The following is a 17,853-nucleotide window of genomic DNA, read 5'->3' on the forward strand; positions in this document are numbered from 1 at the left end:
CGATAGTTACTGGTTTTTAGCTTTCTTTAGTGTTTGACAAAACAAAAAACTCAGTGTGTTGTGAACAGGGGTAGACTTAGTGATTCGGGGGCCCTAAGCAATTCTGGGTATAAGCAATTTTGGGTATGGGGCCCTAGCACTGAAACTCAAAATACTCTTTCTCTATAGATATTTTTTTTTCTCTCTAAATTTGTGATTTTTATTTTTATTTTTTGTAAAAAGAAATGGCATGCTCGAAATATATTTTAAGTGGAATCTTTATCTTCTTATTGTAAAATGAAGTACAGTAAATACACAAATAATAATAGAAAATAGAAAAGAAGTAATAATGTTAAAATTCTAATGGTTAGACAGATTTTACAACATAAGATAGAATATGTCTGTATGATTAATATAGATTGGACATTGTTCGGGGCCCTCAATTCCCCAGGGCCCTAATCAGCTGCTTACCTTGCTTATTGGTTAGGTTCTCCCCTAGTTGTGAAATAAGTCAAGGGTGAGTAAATGACAGAATATTTATTTTTTTGGGGTGGTGAATATGGTTTCATGCGACAAGAAGATTAAACTATTGTGAAAACAATCAGGTCTTAATTATACAGGACTTACAGTGTACTGTTAGAAGCTACTGGCATTAATTTTGTTGTGGATGTATGTATTTTAGACCCTCAAATTGCCAGTGACTTGATTATTATTATTACTGACCACGTTCAACTAAAAGTATTTAATATTATCCTGAATGATAGATATCATACACAACGTAAATATATTGATATAGATGGTGAATAAATTAACATAACATTTTCATATTTGCCTTTAACGCAAAAGTTGCTACAGAACTGCATAATTAGCGGTTGTCGAATTTAGCGTTGTTGTAAATCCCAAATGTGTCCTTTTTTGTTTGAGCCCAGCGGCGTGCCGTAGTGGCGGTTCCTTACCGGAGCCACGGATGTTCAAACTTTATCGATATGACAAAGTTTTAGTTTCAAATAAAAGGGCACATTTATTTAACCACAGTGGATGTATTGACAACTATATACCAGCATATCATTTACATTTTTTACACTTGTACAATCTAAAACAAGGGTAAGTAGCTAGCAGTTGCTAATCAGCTGGTGACTGCTGAAACTATTAGCACAACAACAACATGAACAGCAACAAATGAGTGCGAATTGGAGAGCTAAAGTCTTTTAGCGAGTGCTTGTTGTTTTATTTAAAATGTTTTCGCTAATAATTTGCCGTTGAATTCACTTTTGTAAGTCAATTTCATTATTCTTTGAAATGGAAAGGTTTTTATGAAGTAACTGTATTGCTTCTGAGCTAACTGCACTAGTATAGTTTTCCAAAACGTAGTTAAGACATAATGTAACGTTACACTCTCCCTAACATCTCAGACTGTACAGATAAGCTTGTATGTTGGTTAAATCAGACATTTATGCCATGATTTACAGAAAAAAAAAACATCCACTGAAATATGATTCAGTGCAGATTGAGGTAAAGTTGGTTTTATATTCAACAATTCGTTCATTTTTGATCAGTGACAACTTGTGGCTCTGTCCCTGTATTGTTTACCACACTACTTTAAATATTTGGTCTGAATTGGCAATCAAGTATGAATTTGTAACAACATACGCACTATTTGATTAAGTGAAAAATGTTCTACCTTGATAGTCATTGGCTGCTAATATGATTTGAATATTTCGAACTCTTATTCTACTATTATTAAGGAGAAAGTCTAATTGTATGAACATTTTTTTTACCTCATATACCATTAATAAGCATTTTGATAAAATAATAAAAGACTCTTATTTAACAACATTATTCAACAACTTATTCAATAATCGCTGGTCAGTATAACTATTGTTTTGTTTTTAGAAAAATATATGCTTTGCATGGAACACATATCTATACCATCTATACCACATCTATACCAACACACATCTGTTTGCCATTTTTAAACAAATATAATTATTTATTGAATTTTCACAATAATAGACAAAACTACACATTTTTCAAAAATACATAAAGGAAAATTCAAACAATACAGTTTAGACAAAAAAATGGGTCCGAATATATACATATATAAAGCAAAACTACAGATAAAACCGATAAATGTTAATTTTACAGACTGTAAATTCTATATAATCGGGCAAAGGCAAGCTTACAAATAATCAAAATACAGAATCCAGACTTTGTAAAACTTTTGGAATTTTAATTTCTTAAAAGTTTATTGAAACATTAAAGCAAAATTTCCGTCCATTTGCTTTCTGTTTACATTCAAATGAACAATGATAAATGTAATCTGATATTGTAATCTGATCATTTGACCATGTGTCAAAAATAATTGTCATAGCAGTTCTTTAAAGTGCTGCACAACATGATTCAGTGACTATTTAAAACTAGTCTACCTCTGCAGTGTGACATTTAATATTCTTGTGCACTTGTGGCATGGTGTGCCTGACATCTGTTCATCTTTTGTGTCCTGTCAGCTGCTGGGATGGAGGACGTCACACGGCTGGTGTCGTCCGGTGACTGTCTGAAGATCTGGGACTCGAGCTCGATGACAGTGGTGGAGCAGTTTAATCCTCACAGTGCCACACATCCGGTGGCTCAAGTGTGCTGGAGCAGCAGCAGTATCCTTTAGCACTGACAAACTGTTTTCACATGTGTTTAAGTATCATTGCCACAATTATGCTGGTGTGCAAACATTAAGGCATGACACATGTTTAGAGAAAGTTGTGTACACTACCTGACAAAAATCGGGTCACCTATCCAAGCTTTAGCAACAACAAATAATAACTGACTTCTACAAAACTGATTGACTTCTAGTTAATTATTTGGTATCAGAAGTGGCTTATATAAACAGCAAATGCCTCTAGATTATGCTTCATTCACCAAAATAAAATATGATCATGATTTGATTTTTAATTATTTAATTAAGATGGAAAGGTCTGACTTAGTTTAGACAAAAGTCTTGTCACTTAACAAAAATCTTGTACAATATAGAATATAAAGTCATGGTGCAGTGGAAAAAAAAATTATATTGTGTATGACTCCCATGAGCTTGGAGGGCTGCATCCATACATCTCCGTAATGACTCCAATATCTTATTAATAAAGTCATCTGGAATGAGAAAGAAAGCGTTCTTGCAGGACTCTCAGTGTTTATCAAGATATTTTTGATTCATCTTTAATGCCTCCTCCTTCGTCTTACCCCAGACATGCTCAATAATGTTAATGTCTGGTGACTGGGCTGGCCAATTCTGGAGCACCTTGACCTTCTTTGCTTTCAGAAACTTTGATGTGTAGGCTGAAGTATGAGAAGGAGTGCGATCCTGCTGAATAATTTGCCCTCTTTTGCAGTTTGTAATGTAATGGGCAGCACAAATGTATTGATACCTCAGGCTGTTGATGTGCCACCCACTTTGCAGATATCTCGCACGCCCCCAGACTGAATGAAACACCAACCATGGTTTTTCCTTTACCAAACTTGACTGATTTCTCTGAGAATGTTGGGTCCATGCGGGTTTTAATAGGTCTTCTGCAGTATTTGTGACGATTCTGATTCGGTTCAACAGATGATTCATCTGAAAGATCTACCTACTGCAACTTTTCCAAATGATCAAATAGAAGTCAAGTTATTATTTGTTGCTCTTACAACTGGGATCGACAACAATACTTTTGTCAGGTAGTGTATATAATTATGTAAATAAAAAATAATTTAGTGAAATAAATAATATTATAATAAAATAAATGCACAAGTTAAATTTTAAATAAGAAAATATTGCATATCATTAATTTAATATAAGTAATCATATTAAATTATATTATATTTTTTAAAAGTTTAAACCTAATTACCTAATACAATATACTAATAAATACATGGGTAAAAATAGAAATTTTAATTCATAATTATAAATTACCAAAATAAAAATAAGAACATTTAAAATAATTTTCTAAATTGAAAGATTCGGTTATAATGAATGATTTGGCAAATTAAACATAAAGTAAACCTGAATGCTTCATCAGAAACTCCTGCAGGCGTGTTTTAATTTTTTTTTAGGCAGTATAAAATGTTTTGGAAATGTATAGAAAAAAAAAAGATATGAATAAATTCAAATTAATAATATTTAGCTGAAATATACATATGTACGGATATAAATTTGTAGAAACATTAAACAAACTAGTGACAATACAATATAATTAATATTGTAACAAATTGTTTAAATATAAATAAATAAAATAATATTAAATAAATACAATTACTAAAGAAAATAAATTAGCAAAAAATGCATTATTTAAACAAGAATTATTAAACAAGAATCAATAAATAATTTATTTTAGATTTAAGATTTTAGTTAAAGAATTCAGAATCTAGTTTTAGATTTAGTTTAAAAATAAAAATATGATGGTACATTTATAAATAATTACTTTATTATATTGAGTATTAAAATATGTTAGTTTTTAATGTAATGTAGTATAATAAAAAAGTTTCTGAAATTACATTAGTATTTTTGCATGAATAAATACTGGTAAATAAATACACTGCCACTATTTTATATAATATCTAATCACAAAATGTCTACTACACAGTGTTTTAATAAAATCTTTTAGCTAGTTTGATGAAAGAGGTTTACCTTAACAGTGTTCAGATCAGTATGTGGTCAGTGCCAGCAGTATAGGAGACAAACTGGTTGTGTCCAGTCTCAAGTCCTCTCCTGTTCCAGTCATGGAGCTCGGTGAAGGGGTGAGCCGACAAACTAAATATCTAACTCAACATATCTTTCTTATTGATGTCTGAACACCTGCCTTTTGTTTGCAGAAAAAACAAACCCGTGTGAGTCTGAACTCCACATCACAGTTTCTAGTCAGTGGTGGACTGGATAACACTGTTAATATCTGGGACCTCAAGACAAAACGACTGCACCGAACCCTTAAGGTAATGCACTTTTACAGTAATCATAAATGTGTCAAGCATTTGTGTACATTTCTGAAAGCTCGCTGTTTAGATCATCTAGGCTACTGGTCAATTCCCTTTTTTGATGTTAAAAAATGTGTTGGGCTGCTATATATATATATATATATATATATATATATATATATATATTAGTGCTATCAATCGACACAAATGGTCAAAATGTGAAATATTGTTACAATTTAAAATAACTGTTTTATTACTAAATGTGTGCTAACATTTATTTGTTTCTGTTATTTAAAGCAGAATTTTCAGCATCGTTAATTCAGTCTTTAAAGTCACATGGTCCTCAGTAAATATTTTTTGTGTCTGTATGTATGTGTGTGTGTGTGTGTGTGTGTGTGTGTGTGTGTGTGTGTGTGTGTGTGTGTGTGTGTGTGTGTATATATATATATATTAGTGCTGTCAATCGATTAAAAAAAACTAATCGCACTTATTTTGAAAATTAATCGCGATTAATCGCAATTAATCACATTTGGACTGAAACTTGTCATTTTGGCTGTTCAAATGTAAAATTAATGTAATCGCAAAACAAAACTATTTAAATTTAAAATATAATTGTTTATTAGAATTTTTGTTTAACATGTAACACAGATTTCTTCATGTAAACACACCCACAATAAACTTTCAAGATCCTGGCTTGACAGCCATAATCATTATAGAAATAAAAACACAGGCATGTTAATGCCATTTGAATCTCAAAACAATCAATGCCAATAAAGAAAAAAAAATATTTCCAAGTTGGATTCTAAGTGGACTGCAAAAAATGCCAAAATACAGGCATGCCAAATATGGACAATTATAATAACAATAAAATATTAAATATATAGTTTTATAGTTGCTAAAACAGTCCAGTCTGTTGACATTATCGGGGGAGAATGTGGACCTTTTCTTTTGAATGATGTGAGCTGAAAGTGCAACGCAATCTCACGGCAATTCGTAACTTTTTGATTTAGTGCGCACACACACAGACACACACACTCACACACACAACACACACAGGACAGGGCAGTTGGAGCGACTCCCTTCAGATTCAACACGCATGATCTTGTTCATCAAATTTGCTTAAACTAAGCGTTTTAAAGTATGGCTGTATTTTACAAGGATTCTGACATATCAACGCGAAGCAGACACTTGCATTTTAGGGAGAAACACGTCAAACTTAATAAAACAATGGAGGGCGCATGCTGAAAGGCAGAGAGGAATGTGCTGCCTTTGACAGCTCGAGACTTAATCTGGCACTTCATTGACATAGACACCAATACTCCGATTTTAATATGATTAAGATAATACTCTTACTGAGAGTCTACTATGCAAGCAGCAATTTTTGATGACCTCAAAGGACCACCGGGTCACGATATGCGGGGGTTTTTCTTTCTGTTCGCCATGCGTTATCAAACTCCATTAAAACAGAAGTCGAAAATTAAAAATGAAACATATGAAATTAGATGAAACTCTGGAGGAAACGCTGGATAGCCTGGTAATGCAACATTAATTATTTTATACTGAAACCTGCCTTCAAAAAGTGCTTCCTTGGTCTTATCCATATTTCTTTGCCCACAACAGGGAAAAAAACTGCAACTGCATTAATTGCGTAAATTTGATTTATTGGTTTAATTATTTCAAATTAATCGCATATCTTAACGCACTAATTTTGATAGCAAAATATATATATATATATATATATATATATATATATATATATATATATATATATATATATATATATATATATAGAAACTGTATATAAATTGTAGAACTTTTTATTAATTAATTAAAAGGCACATTTTATTGTTCAAGAGTGAAAGTAAAAAAAGAAAGTACACGAATGCTTTTAAAGTATAATGGATACGTTTTGAACTTTGTTTGAATCAAAGAATCTTGCCCCACAGTTGAGTTTCCACAAAACAATATGAAGCAGAACATGATAGTAATGATGAGCAAGTAATAACTGATCATAATATAACAGCAAATCAGGATATTATGATATCTGAAAGTTAATGCAACACTGAAGAAGGATGCTGACAATTCTGCTTGAAATGTACTTCAAACTTACTTTAAATCCAATAATAAAATTAGATTTTTTTAATGTTATTTGTTTGTCCTACTATTTATTATGTGAAATTAAGATTTTTTTTGTATTAGTATTTTTTGATAAAATAAATGCAGCGTTAGTGAGTAGAAAAAAACTCTTACTGATTTCAGACTTTTGACCAGTACTGTACATCCTAACGCCCCATTCACACGCGGGTTCAGCGTCAACGCTTACCATTTTCTGAATGGGTGATGTCAATCGTTGCAAAATTAAATTGTGGGTCCATCAGTGCTGCTTCAGAGGCGTTGCTCGAGCACCGTTCAAGCACCAACCGAAGCAATCAGCCAATCAGATCGCTTTATGCAAAAACCCCAGCTCAGACAGTAGCCAATTGCAGGCTTACTTTATTGGCTGATGATGTTATGGCGATTGTGTCAGCCCCAACTTCAAACACGCCCTCCGTCAAGAGTTGAGGCTGAAGCCCGGTGTGAATCGTGCGTAATGGATTTCCCTGATGTCTCTTTCTATGTAGGATCACAAGGAGGAGGTGACGTGCGTGTCTTTTAATGGAGGAGACAGCTACATCGCATCAGGCTCCACTAGCGGAGACATCATCCTCCACAGCATCACAACCAACCTGTCCAGCAAACCTTTCGGCCACGGGCCAAATGTGGTAAGCCCGACTTCTTCAGCCATAAAAAATAAAGCAAATGAACTGTGACGGTGAATAGTGAAAATACAAAAAATTATGTAAAAATAAATAAAATAGTTAACATACAGTTTGTAACACGCTAAAACATATAGATATAAATTAAAATGAATAAATATACAAATTAAGATACAAAAAATATAAATGTTAAAAGTGTTGAATTAAATGTATAATTATGTTAAGATTATATAATTTACGCCGTAAAATATGCTTATGTAATAAAGCTGTAATAAATATGTATTAAAATGTATTAAAATATGAAAGAATTTACAGATCTTCATTTATTTCAAATCCAGCATTTTTAACAGCTATTCATCGCTCTAAACCATAAGACGTACTCAGTTTATCACATAATCAGTTGTATCAGAATTCTGACCTGTTGTCTGCAGCCTATTCATGATCTGAGGTACTCTCTGGTGAAGCGCTCTCTGCTGGGCACGGTGTCTGACAGTGGATCTGTGGCCCTTTGGGATGCCAACACTCAGAAGGAGCTGCACTTGTTTGAGGGGGCGCACAAAGCCCCCTGTTCAGGACTGGCTTTCTCCCCGGCCAACGATTTACTCTTCGTTACTGTAGGCCTGGACAAGAAGATCGTCTGCTATGACACCTCAAGCAAAATGTAAGAGACCGCATACACTTAGAAGAGTACGGCATCTAAAAATATAAAGCAGTTTGTTGTTAATAGAAAATATCTCAATAGTTTTTTAGCATGTTAGTGTTGTAAACTTTGTTGTTTGAAAGCTTATAAATTCTGAATTCATCATGTGAAACTGTTTCAGACTGACATAGCGTTGTTAATGAAATAGTACTAATTTTAGCAAGCCCTTGTGTGTGTCAAGTTTCATATTACAAAATATACTGTTTTTTTTTTTTCAATCGAATCATTTTCTAATTCTGACAAATAGGGCTGCACAATATATCATTTCAGCATCAATATCACAATGTGCCAATATGCAATAGTCATATGGTAAGATCTGCAGTGTCATCATGTTGGGATTAATGCAACATGACCTAATCTAATAGTGTGAAAGATTTTCATTTTAATGTGTATTTCTGGCCTGTGATTAAGATTTCAAGCTAATTTGAACCACTTGGGCTCAAGAAATTTTGATATTTTAATAAAGATGATTTGTTTAATTATTTGTACAATGAAGACTATAGTGCTGATTTACATTTCATTTATTTCATTTTTATCTTTGTTCTAATGGTTTAATTTGTGCTGTTATTTTGTTTATTTTATGCAGATACTCTCTCCTAAAAATCCATCCCAATCAATGTTAAATATGAATTCATTCTAAATATTTACTCGAGTCAGCTTGTAAAAGGATATTCATATTCCAATATAAATTTAGCAGAAAAACAAAATATCGCAATTGTTTTTTTTAAATATCATTCAACCCAACTGACAAGTCATATATATTTTAAGAAAAGGTCTGACAGGCGGACAGTTATGGTTCCATATTCGATGACAAATCAGATGGTTTTGTGACAGGAGAATGTTTCGAAAAATTTACATCGTCAATTTGGTTGTCACTCATTAGCCACTTTGTAGAATAGCACCTAAACAAAATCTCACTGGACCTAACTGTAAGTTTTGTGATATCAACTTCAAATTTGGAATATTACTTGGATAAACATTCTATAGCAATTTTACCCCATTTTATTCGCTTGAAACATTTATATGTTTTTATTAAGGATGTAATGATTCACCTAATTAGAAATTTGATATGATTCACAATACTATTCACAATATGATTCTTTTATTATATTTCTAACAAAATTAATTAAGACAATTTATAAATGAATAAATGTTATTTATTCACACATTTCTTTGTTAAAAAAACATTTTGTTAAATAACAAAACTAAATGGCAATTTTAAAAAATAAAAAGCTGCATAGTGCATTTTCACATCTATTTTTAAACTGAAACTATATAAATAAACACGATTCTTGGGTACATTTACAATGTTGGAAAATGTTCACTTAAAGATTACAACTGCATCAAAGTTGATCTCTATTCTCACAAGCTCATGACAGACACAGAATGCTGTAATATGGATGCCAGGCCAGTAGATGGTGATACTGTCACAACAGCATTGATTTAATATGCTGTTTGGAGTTTGACTTGAAGCTGTTTTCTGAATCAGTTGAATGTGTTAATTTCTCCACAGAGTGTTTCGTAATAAGCAGGTGGAATCTCCACTCACAGCTATTGATTTTACTCCTGATGGAGCTGGACTGGTCGTGGGCTCAACGCAGGGCCGAATCTACCTGTATGACCTGAGAAACCTCAGCGCACCGGTCAAAATTAACACAGCTCACAAGACCTCAGTGACGTGCATTCGCTTCCAGAACTCCACCTCCAAGTTAAAGGTACAGCTGCATCTACTATGTGTCCGTCAACAAATTTCTACTCAACCAGCCTTACATGGGTTTGCTTATGTTGAATTTACTCATGTTCTTATCACTGTAACAAAAATCTGTGGGCACAGGGACAAAAATGCATCGAAGATTGTGGACTGTAATGTGTATTGTATTAATTAATGTATTAAATATTCATTATTTTTCAATTAATTAATGTATTAAATTAAATACTGATAATATTTATGATAATATTTATATGCGTAATCTGCTTTTAATCATTCAGATGATTCTAAGAATGTTTTAATTTTGCAGCGTGTTTTATATGAAATTAGTTTATTTAATAGTTTTCATTCATGTAGGTTTTTACGTTAATATATTTTTAACCATATCTTTTTAAAACTACTTATTAAACAGTTTCAGTAGTGAATACTGGAATTATGATTAAAGTATACTTTTATTTATGTTTTGTATTTTTGTTGTAAATTGTTTTTTTATTTACTTTAAGTTATGGTTAATGTATGTAACATACCGTACATTTGATCTAAAGCAATTATTTATTTAATTCTTTTAAAATAATTAAGTAACTTTTTAATATTTTTTTAACATGAATTTACCTCGTTTAATTCATTTAACTATTAATATTTTGAACGTTTTTTTAAAAAGTACTCTTAGAGTTTGTATTTTGTGCAGTGTTTTTTATATGAAAATATTTTTTGTTTTATTTAATTGGTTTGAATTTAATAAATAAAATTCTAATCATTTTTTAAAATGTACTTTTTATTTATAATTTTGAAACCCCCATGGACATTGATTAATTCTTTATTCATTCTGAAATAGTACTTAGTTTTTGCAAGCTCTGCCCCCTCACATCAATGTCAAGTTTCATATTACAAAATTTTTAATTTTGTTTTAATCAAATCTTTTTCTGATTTTGACAAGTCTTACAATATACAGTTGAAGTCAGAATTATGTTCTATTTTTTAATAAAATTTAATAAAAACTTAATAAATGTCCATGTATCATTTCTTAAATGTAATAAACATGTAGTTTAAAAATACTCTTGGAGTTTGCATTTTGTGCAGTTTTTAATAAAATTATTAAGTATATTTATAATTTTAATATTAAATATAAAATATAATTATAAATAAAATTATTTTTAAATATTTTAAATAATATTTTAATAATATTTTTAATACCCCTGATTAATAAAAAAAATATATATATGTTAATAATAGAAATTGTGATTTTTTTTTATTATTATTTTTTTAAATAAAATTTTATTTAAATAGCCTAAGTTTTATATAGTTTTCTTAGTTCTCATTAATACGAAGCATAGCCCCTTCATTCATCAGTTTATTTATAGTTCTGACTCTTGTTACAGTCCACCAAATCATCCAGCAAGTCTTCTCAATCAAATAAAAGGATCTCAGTCAAGCTGGGCAGCAGTCAGCAGACGGGACCCTCCACCCCAACATCTACTGTCCCACCCATTGTTTCCGGATCTGAGTTTCCTGGAGATGGTCAAGCCCAAGTCCCAGGTTAGATTTACTCTTTGTGACTAGAGACTGTTTTATTTCTTAGCTGGCATTTTAAAGCCCTGTTTTTAGCTGTTGTAATAGTTTAATAATAACAATAATAAGGTGTTGTGTTTCAGGTCCATCTGCTGAGGTGTTTTCTCGAGAGGCAGAGGGTCAGCTCAGTCAAGATCAGATGCCCAATGTTGAGAAATTCAGCAGCATCGGACGAAATAGTTTAAACCTGGACATTTTCTCCCCTCTAAATGATGGTACAATGCACTGTGCTCTATATCTCTCTGCTTATTCTTAATTACTAATAATAAGTATAGAATAATAAGTTAAATCATCTGCTTTTCCATCAGGTTTTAAATCACATGGCTTTGCTGATACTTCAAGAAATGGTGAGGATTATTTAATGATGTTCAGTTAAATATGGCAGATTTGAAGAGATTATGAGTATGTTGATGTTGTTTCTAGGCGGCAGTATAGATGTTTTCTCAAGGGAAGCAGAAGGACAGCAGACCGCTGACCGCTTCAGAGTCGGCAGAAACAGCCTGGACATCTTTTCACCTGTACGAGACGGTGAGGATACTTTTGCACCACCTCGGAGTTGTCGAGATTTTTTTTTTTACATTTATTTTACTAATTAATGACCTATTAAACCTCATCTCTCTAGATTACAAAGGGCACAGACTGAGTGATGTATCAAGTGGAAAGAAAGGCAAGCTGCTACAAACTTCATTTTATTTTCATCAACCGTAATGAGCTTAAAATAATAAAGTTCTACTTTGACCTCTTTCTGCATTACTAGACTTTGAATATCTACCTCATTTCCCTGGAGGCTCATCCCAGAGGAAGACTCCGTTGGGCACTCCTGGCAGCCGCTGCTACAGTCCGTCTGTGGTGCAGACTCCACCAATCAAAGAAGAGGAGTCCACCACTACCCCTCCACAGCAGACTGATGTCCAGAACGGCACCAAGGTCCATTGTTTAACATTAGGGATGCACTGTAATAAAAAAACTAAACATTTTGTCTTCACTTAGCTGAAAATATTATATCATATTGTTATTATTTTTTTAAATAATATAAAGTAAATTTGCGAGCCTTTTCAAATTTAGTTAAAAGTCGTTAAATTCATTAAATAACATATTTACTAATAGTGTAATAGAATAGTATTAATTGGTTAGCACTGTTGCCTCACAACAAGAAGGTTGCTGGTTCGAGTCCCGGCTGGGTCAATTGGCATTTCTCTGTGGAGTTTGCATGTTCTCGCTGTGTTCGCGTAGGTTTCCTTTGATTTCCCCCAGTCTAAAGACATGCGCTGTGATTTAAACTGGCTGTAGCATATGAGTGTGTGTGTGAATTGGAGAGCATATGGGTGTTTTCCAGTACTGGGTTGTCGCAGGAAGGATATCCGCTGTGTATAACATATGCTGGAATAATTGTTGGTTCAGTTCGCTGTGGAAACATAAATTGAGTTGTTTCTCTGTGTTGTTGACAGGTGGAGAAGAGTAACGGTGTACGGCAGGAGTATGATGCCATCACCACACCGCCTGCAGCTCAGAGCACGCGAATTCAGTCTGTTCAGCCTCAGTTCAACACACCAGAGCCCAGTCAGAGGAGAGATCTTTCCACACAGCTCACATATGATTCCCCCATCAGCAGAGCTCCTGCTCCTCCTGCTGCTGCTGCTGCTGGTATGCTTACTAAAGTTCACACACAAATGAAAACGTCACCATCATTGAATGACCATTATCTTTGAATATGACTTTCTTTTGTCAGATGAACACAGTTGGAGTAGGTTGACATTTTGTCCTGGCTCTTCCATGCGGTATAATGATGGACAGTGGCTCATTTTTAAAGCTTTCAAAAGTGCATAAATCTGTCAAAAAGCTAATCCAAATGGCACCAGCGGGATAGCACATGCTTTATTGACTTTATTCTGCATGTACGAGTGGGTGCCGCCATTTAAATGTTTTTGACGGGACACTTCCGGTCCAGTTCACTTCAATTGATTTTTAGAGATTAAAACTGCTCTACTTTTTATGTATATAATGTCCATATATCTACATTTCAAAGGGAAATCAAGATTGTTTAACTTTTATAGAAAGACTTATTTTTGACTCATTTTTTTTCTGACGGTTTAAACTAAACAATGGATTTTGCTTTAAGTGGATAGTTCACCAAAATAAAGAAAATGTCCTTTTCATTTACTCGCACTTAATCGGTCCAAACTTTTTGTTGAACACAAACAAGATATTCTGAAGAAAATATTGGGGAAAAGAGCTGCCATTGACATCCATAGGAACAAAGTAATACTATGGAAGTCGATGTCTGTTGTTTCCGAACATTTTTCATCTCTGCCTTCGTGTTCAAAATAAAGAAACACAAACAAGTTTGGAACAAGTGAAAGGAGAGTAAATGATGACTAGGACTTTCAGCTTTGCGTAAACTGTCCCTTTAAGTATGTCATGGCCTTCAGCTTGAAGAGGTTTAAATATGATGAAATGTGTGTTTCTCCTCAGCTCCAGCCGCAGCAGTGGATTCTGCTCCACTCACTTCTGTACAGATGAACTTTGTCCGTAACATGATTCATGAGGCACTGGAGGACTTCAGGTGAGCCACTGCATATTTAACACAATGTTGGAAAGCGGCTGCCATTGATTTCCAGTATTTTTTGTTCCTGCTATTGATGTCAGTGGCTGCTTTTTTCAGAATATGTTGTTTTGTGAACCGAAGAAAGGAATTTATAAACGTTTAGAACCACTTGAGTGTGAATGAACCGAGGAAAGTTACATCTCTTTAACTAAAGCTAAAACCATGAAGCTGATTTTTGGCTTTCTTTAAATGAAATGTACCTAAAAATATGTCAACACAAATGACTTCAAATAAAACATTCTTTATTAATATCTTGATGTTTCTGTCGCACAATCCTTCAGAAATCATTCTAATATGCAGATTTGCTGAAGAAACGTTTCTTATAAAATCCTTTTGAAAAAAACTCGGGGTTCTTTGTTAAACTTTCCCTTTTGATGAAATGTAATGCATCTTTGGTGAATAAAGTACTTTTGACCAGTAGTGTAAACAACATTATAGTTCATGTTTTTAATTAAATCTGAAACCATAAAAACTGGCAAAAATGTAGAAGTTAATAGTCTAGTTGACTCTGAAATGCACATTTTCATTTAGTTTTTAAATTCATTTACTGCAAAATTTAAAAATAAAACTTTCTAAAAACTATTTGCACATTTCAAATAAATCCAGGACAAAAAAAACTATATGTGGTAAATGCTCACAGGCCACTTTATTAGGTACACCGTACTAGTACCGGGTTGACCCCCTTTTGCCTTCAGAACTGCCTTGATCCTTCATGGCAGAGATTTAACAAGGTACTGGGAATATTCCTCAGAGATTTTAAGTCCATATTGACATGAAAGCATCACAGCAGTTACTGCAGATTTGTCGGCTGCAATCCATGATGCAAATTTCACATTCCACCACATCCCAAAGGTGCTCAATTGGATTGAGCTCTGGTGACTGTGGAGGCCATTTAAGTTCAGTAAACTCATTGTCATGTTCAAGAAACCAGTCTGAGATGATTTGCGCTTTATGACATGGCACATTATTTTGCTGGAAGCAGGCAACAGAAGATGAGTACACTGTGATCATAAAGGGATGGACATGATCAACAACAATACAGTGGTAGGCTGAGGCAATGACACGATGCTCAATTGGTTCCAGTGGACCCAAAGTGTGCCAAGAAAATATCCCTTATACAAGGCAGGATAGATCCCTGCTTTCATGTTTGTGATGCCAAATTCTGACTCTACCATCTGAATGTTGCAGCAGAAATTGAGACTCATCAGACTTGGTAACGTTTTTCCAATCTTCTATTGTACAATTTTGCTGGGCCTGTGCGAATTGCAGCCTCAGTTTCCTGTTATTAGCTAAAAGGAGTTACACCCGGTGTGGTCTTCTGCTGCTGTAGCCCATCCGCCTCAAGGTTGGACGTGTTGTGGGTTCAGAGATGCTCTTCTGTATATTGTTGCCTTTCTATCAGCTTAAACCAGTCTGGCCATTCTCCTCTGACCTCTGGCATCAACGAGGCATTTGCACACACAGAATTGCAGCTCACTGGATAGTTTCTCCGTTTCAGAGTATTCTTTGTAAACTCTAGAGATGGTTGTGCATGAAAATCCCAGTAGATCAGCAGTTTCTGAAATACACAGACCAGCCTGTCTGGCAATAACAACCATGCCACATTCAAACTCTCTTAAATCACCTTTCTTCCCCATTCTGATGCTCGGTTTGAACTGCAGCAGATCGTCTTGATCATGTCTACATGCCTAAATGCATTGAGCTGCTGCCATGTGATTGGCTGATTAGAAATTTTGTGTTAACGAGCAGTTGGACAGGTGTACCTAATAAAGTGGCCGGTGAGTGTATATAACTGCAATCTATTACTAAAACTGTCAGTTTTGATAAATTGAAAATAAAAGTAACATGTTGGTCATCGAAAACTATTCAAACAATATATAAACATTAAAAATAAATCTAAGACTAACACAAACATTAAACCTATATACAGTATATATACATATTATACATTAGTATGTCCTGTTTATGTATTTACGGTTTCTGAGTGTGAAAAGACTGATACAGTTTGACTGTTATACACAGAGACACGTGTCATCGAGACATCATCAATCTACAGGTGGAGATGGTTCGCCAGTTCTACATCCAGTTGGTAACTCGGTCTCTTTCACAAACCATTATTCTTGAAGCAGCCAGAAAATGAAATAAAGCTGAATATTACAACCCTAATAATAACACCACTCATCTTTTCCAGAATGAAATCCACGGTCTGATTGAGAAATACTCCGTGAACGACTCGCTCGTCGAAGAGATCGAAAGACTGAAAGAGGAAAACAAAAGACTACGAGCCAACTATTAGAGCAGGCTCATGCGTCTGCCAGTGCCTTCACTCTGTTTGTCATATCGGCACACTTTTATATCCGCTTCAGCTCATGAAGAGTGTTTTTGTAAGATTTCTATGCCATAAAAACAGATGGAAATGAAAAGAACTCATTTTGTTTTCTCTCCAAGGTGTGCTTTGTACATCCTGACTAGTTTACTGAAAAACTACATGTATTGGCACTTAGGATGAGTAGAGTGAATAGACATCTCAGTGTGGATTTTGCAACCTATTTTTGCCACATGATTTTTGAAAACTGCATGCCAAAAATGAAGAAAGGACACTGGTGAACATAGATATGTTTGTATTTTCGCTTCAGAAGTGTGTGTAGGTCAGAAGTGCTCAACCCTGTTCCTGCAGATCTACCTTCCTGCAGAGTTCAGCTCCAGCCCTGATCTACCCTGAACACACCTGAACTAATCAATTAGGACCTGAACAGCACTGGATAATTGCAAGCAGGTGTGTTTGATGTGGGTTGCAACTGAAATCTGCTGGAAGGTAGATCTCCAGGAACAGGGTTGAGCACTGCTGCTGTAGGTTCTATGAATGCAAGTGCTTTAATACACAACAAATAGTTGCAATCAGTTTTATACAATTTTGAAATGACTAACTCCAAACTATTGTCCTGTACACTGTGCTATTAATCCACATTTGTAAGACGTCTTCCTATGGACTGGCCTAAATAAATTATTTCTGCAAATTTGTGTTTTCATAACTGTGCAGTGAGTTATGTTTTTTTTATGTACCGAAAACATATTTGTAGTCAGGAAGTGCTTATGTCTAATACAGAGATGCCCCAAAGTAGGTCACTCTACCATTGTAACCTTTGATTTGGTCCACCATCCCACCTGAGAAGAATTTGAAAATGATGGGGCAAATGCCTTTATAGTCATTTGTAATTTAACATAACATTCTTTTGTTTGTTTTATTGCTGAGCTACAAATAAGCAAACTGTAAAGAAATATTTCAATTAACTATTGTAAGTGTTCACATTTTTACAAATCAGATTCAGTCACTCGATGGAGAGAGAACTATGCAGAAGATATCGGCGAGCAAATCAAGGCAAAAACTTGTGTAATTCTGTTAAAAATGAGATTGTTTTGTTTTTACTGTAATAAGTTTATTTTAAATTGTAAATATATATATATACTGTATTAGTTAATATAAAACAATGTTTCTAGTCATTTTCAATATCACTGAATAAATTAGGAAATCACCCACGGTAACTATATTTACCTTACTAGCACCAATTAAGTTTGGTTTTTGGCCGTTTGTGAAAAA

General features: G+C 33.8%; 1 protein-coding gene across 3 annotated transcripts; it reads left to right on the plus strand.

Annotated features, from left to right (window-relative positions):
* Positions 1–900: 900 nt before the first annotated feature.
* nedd1 (NEDD1 gamma-tubulin ring complex targeting factor) lies at positions 901–17,272 on the plus strand. 3 transcript variants are annotated; one of them, NM_213506.1, is given in 17 exon segments: positions 901–1,083; positions 2,487–2,630; positions 4,649–4,743; positions 4,819–4,935; positions 7,539–7,679; positions 8,105–8,334; positions 9,887–10,088; positions 11,461–11,617; positions 11,734–11,865; positions 11,959–11,997; positions 12,074–12,178; positions 12,273–12,317; positions 12,408–12,577; positions 13,099–13,294; positions 14,123–14,213; positions 16,278–16,344; positions 16,447–17,272. In NM_213506.1, coding segments are annotated over 16 exon segments (2,028 nt in total). In that variant the 5' UTR covers positions 901–1,083; positions 2,487–2,494; the 3' UTR covers positions 16,552–17,272.
* Positions 17,273–17,853: the final 581 nt, after the last annotated feature.

Source organism: Danio rerio, chromosome 25 (assembly GCF_049306965.1).
Source record: "Danio rerio strain Tuebingen ecotype United States chromosome 25, GRCz12tu, whole genome shotgun sequence".
Taxonomy (NCBI): Eukaryota; Metazoa; Chordata; class Actinopteri; order Cypriniformes; family Danionidae; genus Danio; species Danio rerio.

What these genes read in the sequence shown, in the direction of transcription:
- nedd1 (XM_073941965.1), top strand. Translation starts at nt 2,495, where the DNA reads ATGGAGGACGTCACACGGCTGGTGTCGTCCGGTGACTGTCTGAAGATC. An exon ending in AGTGTGCTGGAGCAGCAGCA is followed by an intron (nt 2,631 to 4,648) that starts GTATCCTTTAGC and finishes AACAGTGTTCAG; the next exon opens with ATCAGTATGTGGTCAGTGCC. An exon ending in TCATGGAGCTCGGTGAAGGG is followed by an intron (nt 4,744 to 4,818) that starts GTGAGCCGACAA and finishes TTTTGTTTGCAG; the next exon opens with AAAAAACAAACCCGTGTGAG.